The following is a 22239-nucleotide window of genomic DNA, read 5'->3' on the forward strand; positions in this document are numbered from 1 at the left end:
ACAGTCACAAGAAGATATTTTTCAAAAAGGTTTCAACTCTGTTTGCTCATACAATGAAAGTCAAAAACATTGGACCTCCCTGACTTTTTTTGTATTTTCCAAAATATCTTCTTTTGTATTCCACAGAAGAAGGTAATTTGGAATAACATGAGGGTGAGTAAATGATGACAGCATTAAAAATTTTGGCCGAACTATCCTTTTAAAGGGTTAGTTCACCCACAAATTAAAATTCTGTCAGTAATTACTCACCCTCATGTTGTTCCAACCCCATAAGACCTTTGTTCATCTTCGGAACACAAATTAAGATATTTATGATTAAATCTGAGAGCTGTTTCACTCCTCCATAGGCTTCTATGTTATTGAAACTTGCCGGCCCAGAAAAGTTAGTAAAGACAATGTTTAAAATAGTCCAAGTGACTACAGTGGCTCAACCATAAGTTTATCAAGCGACGAGAATACTTTTTGTGCGCAAAAAACAAACATAAATAACGACTTTATTCAACTATTCATTTTCTTCTATGTGGGCCTCTGAGTTAGTTCACGTAGTGTAACAGCGCAGCGCTTCTGTGTTGTACGTCACACGCATCACACACATGACCAGCGTCGGCCAATAGTGAGCCTACGTGCTGACGTACAACAAAGAAGATGAACGAAAGTCTTACGGGGTTGGAACAACATGGGGGTGAGTAATTACTGACAGAATTGTATTCATATTGCGTCAGAACACCTCCACACACCAGCTTATTGGTGAAGAGGAGATGGAGTGATAAATCCAATCAGAAGCCTATATATATATATGGGGATGATTAAGGCTATGATGACGGACAGAGTTTTGGATGCTGGGGTTACACCCATACTCTTTTTCGAAGGACATCCTACGATTTTTTATGAATACAGAGAGTTAGGACCTATATTTAAAATCTCATCCGAAGGATGGTGTTTTTTTTTTACATTATAGTGTCCCCATCACTATACTGGGGTGTTAGGACCCACACGGACCACAGAGTGAGCACCCCCTGCTGGCCTCACTAACACCTCTTCCAGCAGCAACCTGGTTTTCCCAGGAGGTCTCCCATCCAGGTACTGACCAGGTTAAACCCACACACTATGCAGTTTCCGTTTTTGTCAAACAGCGACCCATAGAGTCGCTGTGAAGTACTTGTATTTAACGTTACTGTCGTAAAAAGTTTCTCGTTTTCTTTTCCTTGACTCTTCCGACCGCGCTTTCTTCGTTTTCTTTGTCGACTCTGCCATGATTCACATCTGAAATGCGTGCTTGTGTCTTCCATAGAGGCTGCTTCATATGTTGTTGATGTATGTGACATCGTGCCATAAAGCAAGTTGTGAGATTTGGCGGGGCGCCACCTATCAAACCTGCATTGCTGGTTTTGCCAGCAGCGACGATTCACGTCTTTATATATAAAAAATGTTCAATGGTTAAAAATGCTGTGCACATTTAAAAGAGTAAGTGCATTATATTTTTAAAAGGGAAAACAATGCCTTATATTAAGAGCCAAATACTGTGCCTATAAGAGCCTTATTGTGGCCTTCAACAGACAAAATACTTTATTATATTTTCCATTTTCCATATAAATTCCATTATTGCCTCCAGGGCTTACATAGAGAGTCTGATAATGGAACCAGTCATCTCTTGATATAGCCTACTGTATATATTGTAAACCAGGGTCTGACTATCATCTGTCTTTTTGTTTTGTTGTCATTCTGCCCTTAGGGAAGTTATTTTACTTCCAGTGGTTGCGAGACAGCAAGACATCATTGCAGCACTACAAGTACTTATAATGTCTCTTGTGTTGTACTGTAGACGTCATTTCTTATCAGGGCGGACACTATATTCTGTAGATGATATTAACTTTTCTAAAGCATAACTTTATAAAAACATCTTAGAATAACACAAATAAATAAGTCATGAAATGCATGAATAATTAAAATACACACAGTGTGTGTGACTGCAGCATTGACAAATGAGGGTGGTTTTTTAAAAAGAGATCTACCTCAACCTTCACCATAGTCCAGAAAGAAGGTAAAAAAGGGTGGAAAGCAAAACACAAACACTCTTCTTTGTCCTCTAACAATTGTCTTTGTACAGACAAAGATGAGGTCTAAAATAGCACTCATATGTCAGACATGATGGAATCAGCTAAATAAAATCTATATGTTCTGTAATGAAATATATAAATAATAAAAAAATTATGATAGCATACACCATATAGCAGACACTTCTCTTTACACAGTTTTGAGAAATAATTTGCAGATACACAGTCTACACATATTGACACATACAGACATTTTACTGATTGCACTGATTCTATTGCTGTCATACATTAAGAGTATAGAGATATTGCACAGCTCAGTTCATTTAGATATATATTTTTTTTTTTACAAGACTGTTGTTATCAAGGCAAACTATGTTCACAATTTCTGACATTTTTGAGAGGAGACACGTGCATTCTGAGGAGAAATATGTGAAATGTAGAAGAAATAAAGCAAAATCTCTGTTTCGTCTTCAATCTCATTGCTGACTGAGATATTAAAGAGGTTTCATTTGTGATTCATCTTTCCTTCTCCTGCTTTGCATTAAGGCCCAAGATTGAATTCCAGAAAAATGTGTTGTTGGTAAATCAGGATAGAGTGTGTTTTAAACATAAACATTAGTGTTTTTTGCATGTTAAATATCAATATATGTCATCAAATATTTGCTGCAGCACTATAACCACAACAGATAGCTCACTATGACTAATAAAGCATTTAATGTTTCTGTAGCGTCATTTTGGATATTTGGAGAATGACACTGTTGAAGTACACCAAACAATATTTGCTGTTTTTTACAATGTGTCACAGTTATTCAAGCAATAAGATTAAAGGGTTAGTTCACTTAAAAATGAAAAATCTGTCAGTAATTTCTCACCCTCATGTTGTTCCAACCCCGTAAGACTTTCTCTCATCTTCGGAACACAAATTAAGATATTTTTTAGCTCTCTCACTCCTCCATAGGCTTCTTTGTAATTCAAACAGCACAGCGCTTCTGGGTTGTACGTCAGAACGTAGGCTCACTGTTGGCCAGCATCACACATATGAACAGCGTCGGGCAATAGTGAGCCTACGTTCTGACGTACAACACAGAAGCGCAACGCTATTACATTACGTGAACTCACTCAGAGGCCCACACAGAAGAAAATGAATAGTTGAATAAAGTAATTATTTTTGTTTTGTTTTTGCGCACAAAAAGTTTTCTCGTCGCTTGACAAACTTATGGTTGAGCCACTGTAGTCACTTGGACTATTTTAAACATTGTCTTTACTAACTTTCTGGGCTGGCAAGTTTCAATTACAAAGAAGCCTGGATGAGTGAGACAGCTCTCAGATTTAATCAAAAATATATTAATTTGTGTTCCGAAGATAAATGAAAGTCTTAAGGGGTTGGAACAACATGAGGGTGAGTAATTACTGACAGAATTTTCATTTTTGGGTGAACTAACCCTATAATAACCAAAATATTTGTTCTGCTTTTTTTAAACAGGTGAAAGAATATTAGCTTGTAATTGGTTCATGCTGTCTTTGTTAAAATCCATTCAAAACATGCTATTATATATATTTTCACAAACACACTCACTCACTCACTCACTCACTCACACACACACACACACACACACACACACACACACACACACACACACACACACACACACACACACACACACACACACATATATATATGAGCTAAATTTAAGCAAATGCACTACTTAAAAGGCCATTGTTGTCTCAGAAAAGCATTAAAGACAGAATGAAGTATTTGGCAGAATATAAGAAGTTGTATGTGGAGACACAAGAGTGGTGTCTTCGAAAATCTGGTGAGAAATATAGTAAGAAATGCATCTTTAGCACAGTAAAGCAGGTCATTGTGTGGGGAGTCATTTTAGATAGGCTACTGGTATTGTCAAGTCAAGTCAAGTCATCTTCATTTATATAGCGCTTTTAACAATGTAGATTGTTCCAAAGCAGCTTTACATTGATAATAGGAAATTAAAGTGTTTTGGCTTTACAGCAGCTCTAGAATAAAGTTATTATCCAGCTAAAGTTAGTTTGATTGATTCAATTCCGTCGCAACAATCATTAGTTATTAACTTAGGGGCCGCTCCCACGACACCGTTTTGACAGAAAACTCTTAAGTTCTGTCTGCGCAAACTTCAAAAACGCGAACCAGTGAGAACGCCGATGGCGTGCACATGCGTATTACGAGTTCAGTCCATAGGTATGTGCGTCTGAATATATGTGCGCAGGTGTGTAGTCCCTCCCTACAAATCAACCCTCAACATACTACTTGTCTGGCCTTAAAATTAATAATACAGAATTTTATCGCTTCCACGTAGCCACGCAAACCGAAATTATCCCGACAACGCTTTATCTGTAGATAGGTAAAGGGAGGGGAGGGAGGCCTTCACAGGGAAGAGCCTAGTTGACATTTCAGGACTGTGTTGTCGTCGCGTCCAGGCGCAGGTCCTTCATCAGATCTGGATACAGCCTGGATCCGGCGGACTGCGGTAAACCTCGGGATAGACAGAGAAACACAAAGATATGTGTTTTTAGTCTAGATATGAACTGACAGAGTGTGTCTGCTTCCCGGACAATGTTAGGAAGACTGTTCCAAAGTTTTGGTGCTAAATAGGCAAAGGATCTACCGCCAGCAGTTGCTTTTGATATTCTAGGTATTATCAACTGGCCGTAATTTTGAGATCGCAATAGACGTGAAGGACTATAATGCGTTAAGAGCTCGCTCAAGTACTGGGGAGCTAAACCATTTAGTGCTTTGTAAGTGCTTTGTAAGTAATCAGTAATATTTAAAAATGTATACGATGTTTAACAGGGAGCCAATGCAGTGTTGACAGAACCGGGCTAATATGGTCATACTTCCTGGTTCTGGTAAAAACTCTAGCGGAGGATCTATGATCTCTCAATAGCTTAGTCGGTACAGGGTCTTAACATACATGTTGTCGACTTAGATGATTTAACGAGTTTAGTAAATTCTTCCTCTCCTATAGCAATGAATGAATCAAATTTTTCCTCAAGGAGACTACAATGCACTGCCTGATGCAATATTGTAGTAGACGGTTGCATAGTTATAATTTTCTCCCTGATATTATCAATCTTGTAAGAAAAGAAGTTCATAAAGTCATTACTGCTGCGCTGCTTGGAAACGTCTGGGCTTGAAACTTTATTTTTCGTTAGTTTAGTCACTGTTTCAAATAAATACCTAGGGTTTTGTTTATTTTCTTCTAATAGGGTTGAAAAATAAGCAGATCTAGCAGTTTTTAAGGCCTCTCTGTATGCAATCGGTCGGCAAAACAGCAAAAACGTCCTTCTTGCAAAGGAACGATTCGAGCGGCGTCTTCTGTTCCTATTTTAGATAAAAAGCCAAGTCTAACTCGTTCATTGTAGCGGCCAAAGCCGTTTCAAACAACTGGTATTCATCCATAGCCATCTTGCAATGTTTACTAATGACTTCGACGTCACAGCGCTGTCGTCATCTGTTTAGCTCGCCTCTGGCCCGCCTATATCAGATAACCCGATGTGATTGGTGCAGCTCAGATCGAGGGGCATATTTAATGAGCATCATTACTCAACAACAGAGTAACTCGCTGAGCAAATTCAACTTGTGCTCTCGCGAGAACTCTGGACTACCAGGGTAGCACAACAGAGCAACTGTGTCTAAATTGCAGGAAAATAGAAAGTTAAAAGTTTCTGTCGCAATATTGAGTTCTTCTAAGCAATCTGCTGAGATGATGAAACTCATCAGGAAGATTATTTATAAAGCAATCTTTAGAGGCAGAAGTGATAGGTCTAACATATTTGTAACACGGAGTCGGCTTTGCAGCCTTGGCTAAATTAAGTATACACAAGATATGATAATGATCTGAGATGTCATCGCTCTGCTGCAGAATTCAACATTGATTCCATGTGATAATATTAGATCTAGAGTATGACTACAACAATGAGTAGGTCCTGACACGTGTTGTCTAACTCCAATAGAGTTCAGAATGTCTTTAAATGCCAATCCCAATGCATCTTTTTCGTTATCTACATGTATATTAAAATCACCAACAATCAGGACTTTATCTGCAGCCAGTACTAACTCTGATAGAAAGTCAGCAAATGATTTGATAAAGTCTGTATGGTGCCCTGGTAGCCTGTATACAGTAGCCAGCACAAATCTCAAACGTGATTTATTATTTACACTATATAGTGTTACATTAAGCACCAACCCTTCAAAATAATTATATTTGAAACTAGACTACTTAGTAATTCTGAAGATATTACTATGAATTACTGCAACACCTCCCCCTTTGCCTTTCAGACGAAGTTTATGTTTATAACAGTAATTTTGGGGGGTGGACTCATTTAAAGTAATGTAATCGTTTGGTTTTAGCCAGGTTTCTGTCAAACACAGCAAATCTAGGTTATAATCTGTAATCATATCATTAACAATAAGTGCTTTTGAAGTAAGGGAATGAATATTCAGCAACCCAAGCTTTATCATTTGTTCATCTGTGTTACATCTGTTTTTTGTTTGTTGAACATCATTTAAATTATTACCCTTTAATGTGTTTGGGAGTTTTTAGTATTTCCTAATTCGGGGAACAGACACAGTCTCTATATGATGATATCTTGGTGAAATAGTCTCTATGTGATGGGATTTATCTGACCTCAGTGACGTGAGACAGCTAGCAGACGGTCGGTTTAGCCAGTCTGTCTGCTTTCCTGACCTGAGCCCCAATTCATGTTTGAGCTCTAAGACTATGTGCCATATTACTAGAGAGAAGAGCAGCACCATCCCAGGAGGGATGAATACCATCTCTTTTCAACAGGTCAGGTTTGCCCCAAAAACTTTTCCAATTGTCTATGAATTCTATATTATTTTGCAGACACCACTTAGACAACCAGCCATTGAATGAGGACAATCTACTAAGTATCTCATCACTCCTGCAAACAGGAAGGGGGCCAGAGCAAATTACAGTGCCTGACATCGTACTTGCGAGTTCACACACCTCTTTAACATTAATTTTAGTGATCTCCGACTGGCGGAGTCGAACATCATTAGTGCCGACGTGAATAATAATCTTAGAGAATTTACGATTAGCATTAGCCAGCACTTTTAAATTTGCTTTGATGTCAGGCGCTCTGTCTCCCGGCAAACATGTGACTATGGTGGCTGGTGGCTTTATTTTCACGTCCCGTGTAATAGAATTGCCAATAACTAGGGCACATTCAACAGGATTCTCAGTGGGTGTTTCACTGAGTGGGGAGAACCTGTTTAATGTTGTTATTGGAACGGAAGAGCTGTGTTTTGTCCCGCGACTACAGCGTCTTACGGTCACCCAGTTGCCCTGCTGCACGAGCTCTACAGCCGGAACCGAACAATGTACAGAGTTCACTAAGCAAGTCGCATCCAAAACAGTATCTAAAGCCCTTGCACTCTTACTATCCTCAATTAAAGTTTGGTGCTATACATGTGACACGAAGTGGAAGTGACAATAAGACGAGAAGAGGACATGACTCACCGTGTTTGTTGACTGATCCTACTCACCACAGTTGTTTGATGGACTCCAAAATAAATAAATAAAGACGGCAGGCACAGGTGGCGCGTGTGCGTGCGAGAAAAAATCGAATAAATAAAGACGGCAGGCACGGATGGCACGTTAACAGGCTAGCGAATTGCTAGCGCGTTGTGCTAGCGATAACGATTTAGATTGAAGCTAGCGATGTCAGGTTAATGTGTGGTGATGAGTAAGTTACATTTAGCAATATAAACAACAAGGAATGATAGTAAATTATGATTCAAAAGAGAAAGCTATATACGGAGCATACAGACGCAAACCACTCAGCAGCAAGGCGGGTGCCCTCTTGAGGCAATACCACTTTAAGAAATGTTAAGACGGAACAACAATTGATTTACATTTCATGCTGGTGTGCAAAATGTGCATTTTACATGCTAAATACTAAGAAAAAAACCCACGTTAGACCAATAGAATTCCCCAAAATGTAAATTTAACAATATACAGAGATTTCCCAGCATGCACTGTATCATTCAAAACTGGGCAGTTACTGTTATGGGATTATTGTTTCTCTGTTTTATGGCCTTTTTTAAACTTTTGTTTTGTCATTATTGTTAGTTATTTGTTGTTTTATGAAGTGAAGAGCTCATCTTTTTACATTTGTTTATTGTCCTTGCATTTTGTATGTCAGGCGTTGAGGTCTATGTACAACCTTTAAATATTTTTTTCTATATATATATCTACGAAAATATATGCCTATAGGCTAGCTCGATTTGTGTTATTTAATTTTTTGAACATGAAGTCTGTTGTTGCCATTATGAATTTTTAGCCTGCATTAGGCATTTTGCTTGTAGGCTAATGAATGAACCAATTCAAATTGAAAAAAGTAGGCTACTTGGGATATTTTTAAGACAATAGTTGAGAGAACCTAAAAATCTGAATGCATTGGGTTATGCAGATTTTTTAGGTTTTCTCAACGATTCTTTTATACAGCATGGTAAACTGAATATAGGTAGGTATCATTTTTTTTAATGGTTTGCATGGTGATACTGACCATACAATTTATTTACTTTTTTTGTTTTTGTTTTCTTCTTATGTGGGAATTGCGGAGAATTCATTTCCTATTCACTTCTGTTTTAGTGGCCCAGTTGAAGACTGATATCCAAACATTGCTCTTTTTGATAATTTTTCCACCCTAACATATAGGCTAACAGTCATCATAACTGAGTGATGCAAAAGAATCTTGCTTTGAATATTAAATACATTTAAAAACTGAAGAGGGCGAACTCTTGTATTAAAATGGCGTGCACATTGTCAGCTGGTGTTGTATGTTTGGTTGTGCAGTTTATTTAATACCTGGTTTGACAACATATGGTATCCATTGAATAGCCTTCCCTAGACCAGTCAGTCTAAAAAGCGACATTTGAAGAAGACTTTCTCTCCCAGTGTTCTAAAATTAATCAAGACTAGGCCTACTTAATTCTACTTAGCCTATGTTACGCGAACGCTTTGTCAGCTTTTAAATGCCTGCTGTATGATACATTAGGAAATAGTAGCCTATGCTACATGTAAGTAGGCGGCTCTGAAACATGACGTTTCAGCAGAGGGAGAGGCATTTTCCTTAGTGACGTCGCATGTGCCGGCTGTTTGACTCGGAAACAGCCATACAGCGTGTAAAGAAGAAATGACCGACAGTGACCTCGAATAAGATGTTGAAGACCTATCTATTGTCTTCATCTCTTTACAACACATCAGCATTTATGTAGAATTCCGATAAAACAATTGTAGCCTACATTTTGAAGCGCCTTCGAAACGTCGAGTCGCTATACGCATCTGTCTTCCGAGCGTATACATTTGCTACGTAAATAATGGAAAATGCTGAAACATCCGATCAAAACGGAACGACGCACTACACGAACGGTTCAGTGAACGGATTTCACACCCCGCAGTCCGGTAACGGGGACTGCATTTCGTCTAGCGGAGTTGGTCTGGGTGCTAGTGACAGTAGCGGTGGCCATAATGGTATTGAAAATTTCCACCATCTTCATCAGGATGTACACAACAATGGTTCGCCTGCGAAGCGCTGCAGACTCAGGAGACGCGTGGATTCGGGAAAGAAGAACAGACCACGTAAGTCGGATTTTTCGCGTTCATATTAAATTCTAACTTAAACGGAACATTGACAATTAACACAACATAGACATACAGTAAATAAATATTTTTTGAGGCATGGTTTATTTATTTTTATTTTTATTTTAGAATCTATAATTTAAGCAACTAAAAACGATTCCGGGGCATAACACTTGAATTTTCTTTCTTTCTTTTAATTTAATCGACGCATTAATAAATAAAGGTTATCTTACTGTACGTTAAAATGTCACATTTATTTTCTAACTGTTTGATTAAAGTGTTTGTAACGATGAATCTGAATTTTTCGCATTACGTTTTTATTCATATTTGTATCAAGATCCTGAAAATGAGAGAGCCTGTTCAGTGTCATGAAGTCCCGGAAGTAATGAACCAATTTTATTGTTTTCTTCGCAATTAAAAAAATAAAAACAACAAGAAGAAGAGGATCATTTAAAAGAGAAATAGCTTAAAATGTATACACATTTCAAATTTGCCTGTATTAAGAGGTTTATGTGTTTCTGAAAGACCGGGTTATTTAGTGTTGTGAAATCAATGTGATGTTTGCTGTGAGGATTCCATTGGCCAGATCAGAAACAGGGGGTGTGGCCAAAACACGCCAGATATGAAAGGCATGCTTGATCAGCCAATGAGAGAGAAGTATCACACAACGGGGTGGGGAAATCGCTCCGTATGAGCTTGCAGACTTTACAGGTCTTGTAAAATAAACATAAAAAGGCAATAGCACACCTGCCAGCTAACATGAACACATTTATTCTTCTGACAGCTGCCTTTGAATGATATATTCATATATTGATTAGATCGTTGCGTGCTTCATTGCTGTCTGCATAATCCTGTCTGTCTCACCTGAAAGTATGAAACTAATTGTGAAAAAGCAAGGTAAGGTCTTGCATGATATTTCATCAATGGCATCTGTACGAGACAGTAAAAACATAAAAATAAAAACTTTTTATGATTAGATTTTTGCATCTTTTTGAAGTTTGCTGTCAAACCTACTAATCAAGTAGTTGCAGCAACAGTAATGCATTCATTCATAGCTAGTATAAGTATATAGTTATGTGTTGTTGATATTCAATATTGTTTTAAAATGTTTATTGTAAACTGCTGTAACCTCACTTTTTGTGCACTATCTGCTGTAATGTCACTGTGTTCTTGGTGACTTTGGAGTACTTTGCTCTCTGAGACAAGGAGTACACACACCTTTCACCCACATGTATGTCTGCCAGCTACATTATCATCAATGATCTAAACGCTGACTGCCTTAACTAATCAATGACATAAGAAACTGCTTTCTCTCAAACAATAAAAAAAAACATTTCACTGATTCACTAAGGTTACTAAAATAAATACTGTGGTTATATAAGTAAGGTAAGTCTAAACAGTTTTTAAAAGATATACTTTTATGCTGGAAAGATTGTGTGAGATGGGTAACTTTTATTTTAAAGACAGGATGTTTCTCTGAATAGCTAGGCAATCTCTTTGAAACTGCTGTTACCATGGCAACAAAAGGCTCCACAAGCCACAGTGTGAATAGACCAAAATAATCTCTTTTTTCCCTCTGCCAAAGTAGTCATAGTACTTTGCAGTCAGACAGTATCATTAATATACTTATGAAACTAAAATCGTAAAAACATTGAAAAAATTATTCAAGTATTGCCAATAATCCAACATCACTTTTTTGAGTCCCATTTCACACCAATTGATACCACACAGAAATATTCAGGTTATGCTGTTTGGAAAGAATATTGAAATTTCCCTTTCTAAAACTTGTTTTTGTTTCAGCCTTTCCATGGTTTGGAATGGATATCGGAGGCACCCTGGTAAAACTGGTTTACTTTGAGCCCAAGGACATCGCTGCTGAAGAAGAACAAGAGGAAGTGGAGAGCCTGAAGAGCATCCGCCGCTACCTGACCTCCAACGTAGCCTATGGAAACACGGGTATCCGTGACGTTCACCTGGAGTTGAAGAACCTCACCATGTGTGGCCGCAAAGGCAACCTGCACTTCATTCGGTTCCCCACTCAAGACATGCACCGCTTCATCCAAATGGGCCAAGACAAGAACTTCTCCAGCCTGCACACCACGCTGTGCGCCACGGGTGGGGGTGCCTACAAGTTTGAGGAAGACTTCAGAACGGTACATGATCCACAGAGGAATGGCAACATAATAATGGAAATGCGAAAAATATGTTGATCCGTGCCAGGCTAGTGTTTTGTTGACAATGACTGGTTATCTTGCTGCCACTTATCCTATTACTGTTATCAGGACAAGAAATTGCTAACATCGGATACGCCCTTTCACATATATGATTGTGTATTTATTTGTTCCTACAGGTGGCTAGTTTGGAGCTGCAGAAGCTGGATGAACTGGACTGTCTTATTCATGGTCTGCTCTATGTTGACTCAGTCGGGTTCAATGGCCATCCAGAGTGTTATTTTTTCCAAAATCCCTCTGACCCTGAAAACTGTGTCAAGAGGCCATTTAGCCTGGAGAACCCCTTCCCTATGTTGCTGGTAAACATTGGCTCGGGGGTTAGCATCCTGGCTGTCTACTCCAAGGATGATTACAAGCGGGTCACGGGCACTAGGTGAATTCCTGCATCATCTTTTTTATGTAGCTAAGCAAACGTGTTCATTTCAGGTTTATGTCACTTATCCTTGCTTGTATACGTGACTTGCATACGTGAGAAAAGAAGATCTGGCTACTACAGCAGCAGATATTTTACTTCCTGAGTTGATGACATTTTTATCAGATATGTTATTTCAGAACCATAGATAAACCTCCAACCATCATATTTATTCCCACAGAAGTACATTGCTTTACGGAGAAAAGCTATTTTTTTTACTTGTTTTTACTTGTCATTTTAGTTAAAGGGTTATTCATATGAATTTAGCGCTTTAGTCCAAAAGACTTTCGTTCATCTTTGGAACACAAATTAAGATCTTTTTTTAATAAAATCGGAGAGATTTCTGTCCCTCCAATGACAGCTACGCAACTACCACATTGATGCTTCAAAAAGTTCATAAAGAGATCGTAAAACGAATCCATATGAATTGAGTGGTTTAGTCCAAATTTTCTGAAGAGTCACGATCACTTTGATGTGATCACGATCACTTTGACGATCACATATCACACACATGATGAACTGATTGAATTTAGGCTTTTATTCACAGATAAACATTGATCGGCGAACATAAACAGAAGCTCAACCGCACTTGCATGACATGCAGGAACAAACTTCATTGGTTCTTGTGGAAGCACAAACCTGCACAAAACAGACGAGAATGAACCTCAAGATGAACGAAAGTCTTACGGGTTTGGAAAGACATGAGGGCGAGTAAATGTTGATGGAATTTTCAGTTTTGGGTGAAATATCCCTTTAAATCATGGCCATGTTGTACTATTTTTTTCCATTGTTTTATTTAAATCGTGTTAACGATTTAACTAAAACAAAAGAAAGAATTTAGAAATCGTGGACATGAATTAATAATTTGTGGGAACAAATTCTAAATTCATGGCCACAGTATCAAATGAACAACAACAACATCAAAACCCCCCTTGCAATTTTATGTTTCAACCACAGATGGCGATAAAGAGGCTAAAGTTCCATAGTGCAGCTTTTTTTTTTTTTTTTTTACATTACAAATGTCTTAAATGTCACTTTTTTTTCTTTTTTTTTAAAACAACAATCAGCAACAAACATATTCACACATCAACACACCCAACAACATAGCATACATAAATACATTGTGTACATATAAAAAAAGAGGGAATAAGATCAGTAAATCATAAGCAAAACCTGACACCAGCATCAGTTCTTCCACTTACAGTTATAATTGGTTTTGAAGATAATTTATGAAAGGACACCACATGACAGTCCATAGTGCAGCTTTAAAGGAATAGTTCACATAAAAATGAAAATTCTGTCATCATTTCCTCACCCTCAAGTTGTTTCAACCCTGTATGAATTTCTTTCTTCTGCTGAACACAAAGGAAGATATTTTGAAGAATGTCTGTAACCAGATAGTTGATGGACCCCATTGACTTCCATGGTAGGAAAAAAATATTAATGGTGTCAATGGGGTCCATCAACTGTTTGGTTACCAACATTCAAAATGTCTTCTTTTGTGTTCAGCACAAGAAAGAAATGCATACAGGTTTGAAACAACTTGAGGGTGAGTAATTTATGACATAATTTTCATTTTTTTAAGTGAACTATTCCTTTAACTGTAAAGTAAAAATGATGAATGAAAAATAAATTATTAATGTTAAAATGATAAATGATGATTTTTGTTGTTGTGGATGTTATTTTGTAATGAAAATTGTTACATTTGTTGTAAAAACAAGATATCTAATGAACCTACTTAAAGCAATGCAACAATCTTTAAATACTCTGACATTCATTTGCTTCATTGGTTGTGATTCAGTTTAGGAGGTGGTACGTTTCTAGGCCTCTGTTGCTTGCTGACCGGCTGTGATACATTTGAGGAAGCCTTAGAGATGGCAGCTAAAGGGGACAGCACAAATGTGGACAAACTTGTGAAGGACATTTACGGTGGCGATTATGAACGCTTCGGTCTCCAGGGTTCTGCCGTTGCATCCAGGTACAGACAGATTTGCCAGCATTAATTTGTAAAAATGATCATATTTGTGATTTTAAAAAAATCTTTACACTTTTTTTATTTTTTATTTAATTTGTTAGTTTTGGTCATATGATGAGCAAGGAAAAACGTGATAGTATAAGTAAAGAGGACCTGGCCAGGGCCACTCTTGTCACCATCACAAACAACATCGGCTCCATCGCCCGCATGTGTGCAGTGAACGAGGTTTGAAAACATTTTCTCTTAATGCAAAAGCTCACTTATCATGTTTAATAACGGTTTCTAGCTATATTTCCAGGCTTCCAATCACATAGATTGATTTTGTTTTATTAAAAATGCATACGTTTATTTCAATGGGTATTACCCCTTGACACAAACAATATCAAGACCAAGTCTGTGGTACTAAAGATGGGCCTGAACTCTGTGTGCTCTGAGCTTCTTTACAGTGTTGTCTTGTGGCATGGAGATCAAGCAGCATTGTACAGGGCTATCACAGCACACGGAACAGCCACAAGATGGATGAACTTTTTTTCCCCCCTAAAATACTCTGGTGTAAAAGTCAACATGTGACATGTTTTCTCTTCATCAAATTCAAGTTTGGAACAGTATCACTGTTTATTCTTACTGTCTGTTTTTGTGTTTTATATCCTCCAGAATATCGATAAAGTGGTTTTTGTTGGGAATTTCCTTCGGATCAACACTGTATCAACTAAGCTGCTAGCTTATGCCATGGACTTCTGGTCTAACGGTCAACTGAAAGCCCTTTTCTTAGAACATGAAGTAAGTAAACACTTTTATAAAAAAAAATCATTTTAATTCCCTGTCAATGCTAAAATTAGTTTAATTAATAAAGACTTACCGTAACATTCTCCATAGTGTTCAATCAATGTATCAGCCAAGCCAGTATATGGCATTTTATAACTCTTGGAATCAGCCAATAAGCACACACATATTATTAACACTGTTTTGATACACATGAGATTATTTATAGTGGAGACATTATAGATTATAAATTAAAATGAGATGCTTTGAAACACCCCACGAAATCAGAATTTGAGTTTTGTGGCTTTTAGTTTATTTTCATACACATTTAAAATTTGAAGTCTTTAAAGACTGGACAAAAATTTTGAAATATAAAAATTCGTTGAATATTCCATAAAAATGTAATTTTGCTGATGTAACTTCTCTTTGAGTCACAACTCCTCACTTAGAAGTTAATTTCAATATATTTACTCCAACATTTTTAATAGACATGTAGGCAGATTCATTGATTATAACAAGATGTTCAAGTTTTTTCACATTGTACATTTCAGTCCTGTCCAGTCCCGTTATTCAGATATAGGTACAGGTGAAGAAAATGAGACCAGAAAAGATGGTAAATAACAGTGAAATGTGTTACTAAAGATGAATATGAGTATTTTAATATTAGGGATTACGATGAAAATGAGCACCTTTTGTATTAGGATATAAAATAAAAAACAACAACAGATGAGTAGCCGTCATGAGTAATATATACTGTAGGTATATAATAAAGGTTAATTTGAATATATGAACTTGCCTGTCTTTCCTCTCCTGCAATAGTCTGTGCTTGTCACTGCATGACTGCATTGCTGATTAACAGAACTTTTAGCTCCCCCTTGTGTCCAAAAGATCCAAAATCCACTGTCAATGGATAATGTTGATTTCTGCTGTCAAATATTGTGCACTTTAAGAAAATATTATGTAAAATAACCCATTTAGGTTCAGCTATGTTATGTATGTCTCATAAGATATTATTAAATTCTATATGTTTTATACACTATCATTTAAATGTATATTTAGAATGTTTTTAATATTTTCTCTTATGCTAACAAAGGCTGCACTTACTTGATTAAAAATACAGTAAAACTGTAATATTGTGAAATGTTATTACAATAAAAAAAAAAATTGACACATTTTAACAGGGTTCCCGCGGGGTCTTAAAAAGTCTTAAAAAGTCTAAAATTCTGAACTTTAAATTTAAGGCCTTAAAATGTCTTAAAAACAGCCAGATTTTGATCCGTGGTCTTAAATTTCATTTAGTCAGGTCTAAAAAAGGTCTCGCCAACAGGCCGTTCACATATCACATCTTTTGCGCGCTCAAGTTCGTTCAAATGTAGGCGCGCGCGCGCTCATAACTGAAGCGACGCACTCGTTTTTTTCCAGGCGCAGCGAGATAAAAAAAAATCTCAACTCTTCAGAATGCCGCAAACGCACCGCAGGTCATGTGACAAGAACCAACCAATCAGCTTCGCCCCTTTCCGTAACAACATTGAAAGCTCACTCAACTGGAAGGATGCGGGTGCACCCAAACACTACGGGTGTTTTTCTCTTCTCCGTAAATGAATCTTGTAGCAGAGCTACAGCAAGCGTGGCCGTGCATGGACGTGGTCGTGGCCAGCATTTACCCGGTATATCTCTATAGTTACCATAAACTTAGCAGCTTTAAAAAACCAATCATCATTCCTAATGCCGAAACCTGACAGCCAATCCGAGTCAGAGTAGGGCAGAATTGTTTTCAAAGTCTTTAACACCGCGAGTCTGATGACACACTGCCGAACAAAGAACCGCACGTCGGAAAGCAAGCCTGAGGTAACGTAAGTTAGCTTACAATGTTAACTGTCCTGTCAGATACAGACAGCGATGTTGCCAATGTCATTATTTTTAATTTTGACATAGAAGTGGGCGGGATAATATCGCGAGCGGGCGCGGGCGCCGTGAGCGCGGAGCGAGCAGGAACGAGTAGTGAGTTGTCGTCGAAAAAGATGGATAATGCAAAAAAGCTGTCGGGGGCTAAACCTAAAAATAGAAAGAGGGGAAAGGAGATGGCATGTCAATTGATGCAACAGCAGCTAAATAAGTGGATGGTGAAAGGCTATAGGTAGTATTTTGTTTTGTGTGACGTCCAGGCATGTAGGCTAATGCCATCGGGACTACCGGGAGATTCCCGGTGGGCCGACGTGCTTTTTGGGCCGATACATCTCATACTTTTTTGTTTCGTTTTTTGTCTTAACGGCCCATAAAACTCGTGCATCGGCGGCCCATTCGTTTTGTTTTGCTTAATTGGCGGCGCTGGGTTAGTGCGTAATTAGTGTGTAATGCATTGGTCAATAAAAAGTCAGCGTTAGTTTTTTTTTTTTCTGACACCCCATGAAACACGTAGATCAGCGGCCCATTTGGTTCTTTTCTTGATTGACACTGGGCTGGCCCAATCACACCTTTAATGTGAAGTATAGAAATATACTCTTTCAAGTATAGAAATTAGTACGAAACTAATTATGAAAGTTTCCTTTATTTTTCAGTGCATTTGTTTTACAATATATGGCTATTACTATCATGGGATTAATATTGTAACTATTATTATGTAGTAGTAATGTAGACAGACACTGTAACTAAAATAATTTTTCTTTGTTTAATTTGCACCAGATTGATGAATTTAACATTTAAAAAGCACTATATATATATATAAGTTGATTGGATTGGATTTTTTGCTGCCACATCCTTCTCACCTTTTTTACCCCTGACCTGTTTTCATGCATTGTGGAGAGCGCAGTGCATGGTTGCATTGCAACGACAGACGCCACGGGAAAATCCGACCGAATTTTACTATTAATAATAAAAGATAAGCTAAAGTGCATTGTAAATGTCAGTAATTTATCTTTTTATAAAAATGTATTTAAAGTCTGAAATATGTGAGGTTTATCTTTTTATAAAAACAACTTTTTTGTCTAAACTTTATTTGAACTTGTATGTTAATATATAACATGTTGCAAGACACTTTTAAAATCTGGCTATCATTTTTAATGGTATTATTTTAATGTTTATGTAAACAAAAAGTGCATATTGATGCTAATTTTATTTGTTATTTGCTGGTTTTCGACATTGTGTAGTATTAGTACTTTTTGAACAGGATTCTGTGATCACCGTGGTCATTTTTGTCACTATAATCATTGAAATGAAATGTTCATGCCATTTCATCTCTAGTTATGATCAACTATGATCAACTAAAATCAACTAATTATGTGTTTTTTACAGTATAATATGCATAGTACAATTTGACACACGTTGTTGGGTGTGGAAGGTTACTAATCGTTTTATCTGTAAATTAAATTAATGTTTTTTCAATTACTTAATTCATTGAAATAAAATGAATTCTTTGATTTGAATTTTTTTTTTGGTAGGTCTTAAATTTCAAACTTTATGGTCGTAAAATGTCTTAAAAAGGTCTTAAATTTGACTTGCTGAAACCTGCAAGAACCCTGTTTTAAGTTGTAATTTATTATTGTGGTGGCAAACCTGAATTGTCTCACATGATCCTTCAGAAAAACTTATAATATGCTAATTTGGTGCTCAAAAAGCTTTTCTTATTATCAATGTTTATTTTTATTTTTGTTGAAACATGATACCTTTATTCAGGATTATATTATAAAAAAAGAGAAGCATTGATGTCAAATAGAAATCTTTAGTAACATTATAAATGTCTTTACTGGCACTTTTCATCAATTCAGTGTATCCCTGCTGAATTAAACTATTAATTTCTTTCCAAACAAAATTACTTTCCCCAAATGTTTGAATGTACTTTATATACAGTATGTCAAAATATCAGCCATCAATTGATCATAGGCCTTAACAGATGCCACATCATATGAAATGAGCATGTATGGAAATATAATAGAATGCTCTGCTTCTGTTCCACAGGGATATTTTGGAGCTGTTGGTGCCTTCCTAGAGCTACTGAAGATGACTGAAGACTCCTGAGACACTGAAGAAACCCAAACCAGAAGCTGCTGTAAGATTTCAGGAAAGCCACATCCCCTAATAAGGAAAAGCCATTTAATAAAATGATCCGAGTTTCCCTTCAAATTATCGACACGCTTGGCCCGTCTATGCTTGTGACAAAAGCAGGTGACCAAGAGGAAAAGACGCAACAACAACGCACTTTCAGTGTGTGATGAGCTGCACTTCATGTTAAGTGTGCCTCATTTCCGCTTCTATAAATCCAGTACAGCTTTGGCTTTGCCGTGTATTGATATTTTGATTAGATGATGATTTAGGACACTAAATATAATGCCTGTATACTCCCTCTACACCCAGTTTGTGAGCTTTATGAAAATAATTGTAACATATGAAAAGGGTTTGGAGGTGAGTGTTATGGGACTTTTCTCCCCCTGTTCTAGTCACATATGAGCATTCATCATATCTGTATTACATTAAAAATGCTAAGTTGTATTATTAAGCGTAAAATCATTTTGGACACTAAAGCGTGAGTCCAAGTAAAAAATTCGAACATCTTTTTAATACAGCAATTGACAATTGAATTTCAGTACTTTTTCAATTACTTGCAGAATTAGCAAAAAATCGTCAGGTAGACCTGTTTTATCTTCATTGGGCCTTGTACGATTAGTGGATTGTTGACATGAGTAGCTGTAGTTTCTAAGATATCTTTACCTCCTTTTAACTGGTCTGTCTAATGAACAGTGAACATATGCACCTGAGCTGACACTGATTGTGTTGGGACCAAATTGTCAATATTGACTGGAAAACACAGTATCTTCATCAGATGGAGAATTTTCATAGTTCACTACATTCAGTAAGTCCTTTCTTACCGTGATTAATTTTATTTGGTTTCACAGTCCCTAATGCCAATATTTCTCTGATCTGAATGTGTTAACAGTTTACCCTGTGTATATACACTGTAGTATATAATGTTTTGTTTTGTTTTTTTATTTAATTTAACATTTGCACAAACCATCTCTTGTCATATTCATGCCATTATGCAAGTTTCATTAGAGACTGCTAACCAAGACTTATATTTACTGTCAAACCTCCTCGCAAATGCCTTCATCCTTTAAACATTTTCAGCTTAAACGTTGTCTATTAATGAAAATATTTTGCCTTTTTTTCCTCATGTATCAACATGAGCATCTCTAACTTTATGCCTAAACACCTTTTAACTCTCTGTATTAATACTGTACAGCTGGGTCTGACTGTGAACTGTAAAGATTGTTGTTCAGAACCAGATGTATGTTAAATACATGCTCCTAAAGCTGGAATCATAAATTCCAAAATAGTTATTGCAGTCATTATAATCTGTCTAAATATGTAGGATCAGAAACATAAGCACTTCCAAGAGAAAAAAATCATTGACTTTCCCTCACTTTGAGCCACAGTATGACAGCAATCATTTTTCTACCAATTGCATTTTATCATTTGGCTTCAGCAGTGTAAATATGTACTCAAGACATTAAATCCTTTATTTTTTACAGCACTGATAAAATAAGCAGTTTTCAAGCTTGTAATTTAGTTTTTTTTTTTTTTTTGCTGATCATCGTGAATGCAAGCAAGACCAAAACTTCTTAGAGGAAGTAAAATGTACATTAAGAATAATTTCATAATGCATTTTTTATTGGAGGATTGACTGTAAAAAATATTCACCTATTGTGCATGTACTGAACCTACTACATGTTCAACAACAGACCTGTGCTGACATTAAAGTGTCTTCTAGCTGCTTGTGACAACATTTGTAGCACATTACGTGCACTGCCTCTATGTCTTTTCCTTCTATCTGTTGATTCATGCTTTACTTCCTCTGCTCAGTCCTTAGAATTGCCTTATGCAGTGGGGGGTGCCATTTTGTCTTTGGATGTCTGGATTATGCACAATGGCACCCCAACATCTCTCTGAGCCACAAAAGTAACTTCCAAGTGTTATGGGGTGCCTTTTACTGATGGAGACAAGGCTTTATCTCTGTATCCTCTGTATTGTCGCAAATGCTAAATCCAGATGTCACTGTATGTGTATACATCAATCCTTAACAGTATATTTGAGGTGTTTTGAATTTCTTTTGAGAGGCGGGTGGGGGGATTGAATGCATGTGTCGGTACATTGTATTTTTACTTGGGCAATGCAAAGCATGTAAGCGATTTCTCAACATGGGTGACATTTCCTTAGGCACTTGGATGGATCGCTCCATCTTATGTAGTCAAATTGCCTTTTTATCAGGTTTTGTTCTTGTAAACCAGATCTAATGTCAATGCATGTTCATTCCTTGCGCTATATGTTAAATTGTACAAAACCGTTCTCCCTTTTCATAAATATATTCTGTCTCTTCCAAACTATACATGTTCGATGCCCAGTTTTCAGAAAGCATGTTCTAAATTGTAAATGCTGAGTCGCCATTACAGCTGAATTATAAGCTTTTTCTAGAGCTAAATTGTGTATTTATAAATCATATCATTTTAGATAATTAGATGTTAATATTTCATGCTAATAACCCTCATCAATGACCTCAATCTCCTGACAAACTTGTCGGATGTATGTGATCTGAATGAGTATGTATAATTCTATACTAAAAATTATTTTAACTTCAGTTTCAAACAGAATCACTACACAAATTTTAAGTGTATTTCTTATGATATAACATTTGATGTTGATCGTATAGGGACCCCTAATTTACTTGCGCCTCGTAAGGAATGAACTGATCACAATACTCTGAAATTAATGTCACTAAGAGATTTTTATATTGGTTTTGAGTTGTACCATGTGAAAAGTTAACTTCATTTGTCAATAAACTATTTTGTAAATATCTAATAAATGTGTTAATTGTGGAAAATTGTTTACTCTAATGGCTTTTCATTCATTTTCTTTCATTTAATCCAAATATCAACCCTTACACCAGTTTACAGGATATTCACAAACATGCGTCAGAATCAGCTTTATTGGCCAAGTATGCCTGAGCATTCGCGGAATTTGTTGCCGGTTTGCTAGCAAACCAACAGTGCTCATTTACACATACAGGCACGGCACGGCACAGCAGTGTTGGACTGAATGAGATATAAACCAATACAACATGATGGTAGATACCACTGTAAGGGGTTTTACAGTCAAAGACCCAGAACTAGATATG

General features: G+C 36.9%; 1 protein-coding gene across 2 annotated transcripts; it reads left to right on the forward strand.

Annotated features, from left to right (window-relative positions):
• The first annotated feature begins 9180 nt into the window (after positions 1-9180).
• pank1b (pantothenate kinase 1b) lies at positions 9181-21945 on the forward strand. Of its 2 annotated transcripts, none has more exons than XM_082152818.1 (7): positions 9181-9697; positions 11498-11850; positions 12048-12301; positions 14142-14318; positions 14417-14540; positions 14970-15095; positions 19032-21945. In XM_082152818.1, the coding sequence occupies exons 1-7, from the start codon at positions 9436-9438 to the stop codon at positions 19089-19091; spliced, it is 1356 nt and encodes a 451-aa protein (XP_082008944.1). In that variant the 5' UTR covers positions 9181-9435; the 3' UTR covers positions 19092-21945. The 2 variants fall into 2 exon arrangements, with proteins under 2 accessions (XP_082008944.1, XP_082008945.1); XM_082152819.1 differs by lacking the exon at positions 9181-9697 and adding an exon at positions 9718-10594.
• Positions 21946-22239: the final 294 nt, after the last annotated feature.

The sequence above is a fragment of the Leuciscus leuciscus genome (assembly GCF_965113295.1).
Source record: "Leuciscus leuciscus genome assembly, chromosome: 21".
Classification (NCBI taxonomy): domain Eukaryota; kingdom Metazoa; phylum Chordata; class Actinopteri; order Cypriniformes; family Leuciscidae; genus Leuciscus; species Leuciscus leuciscus.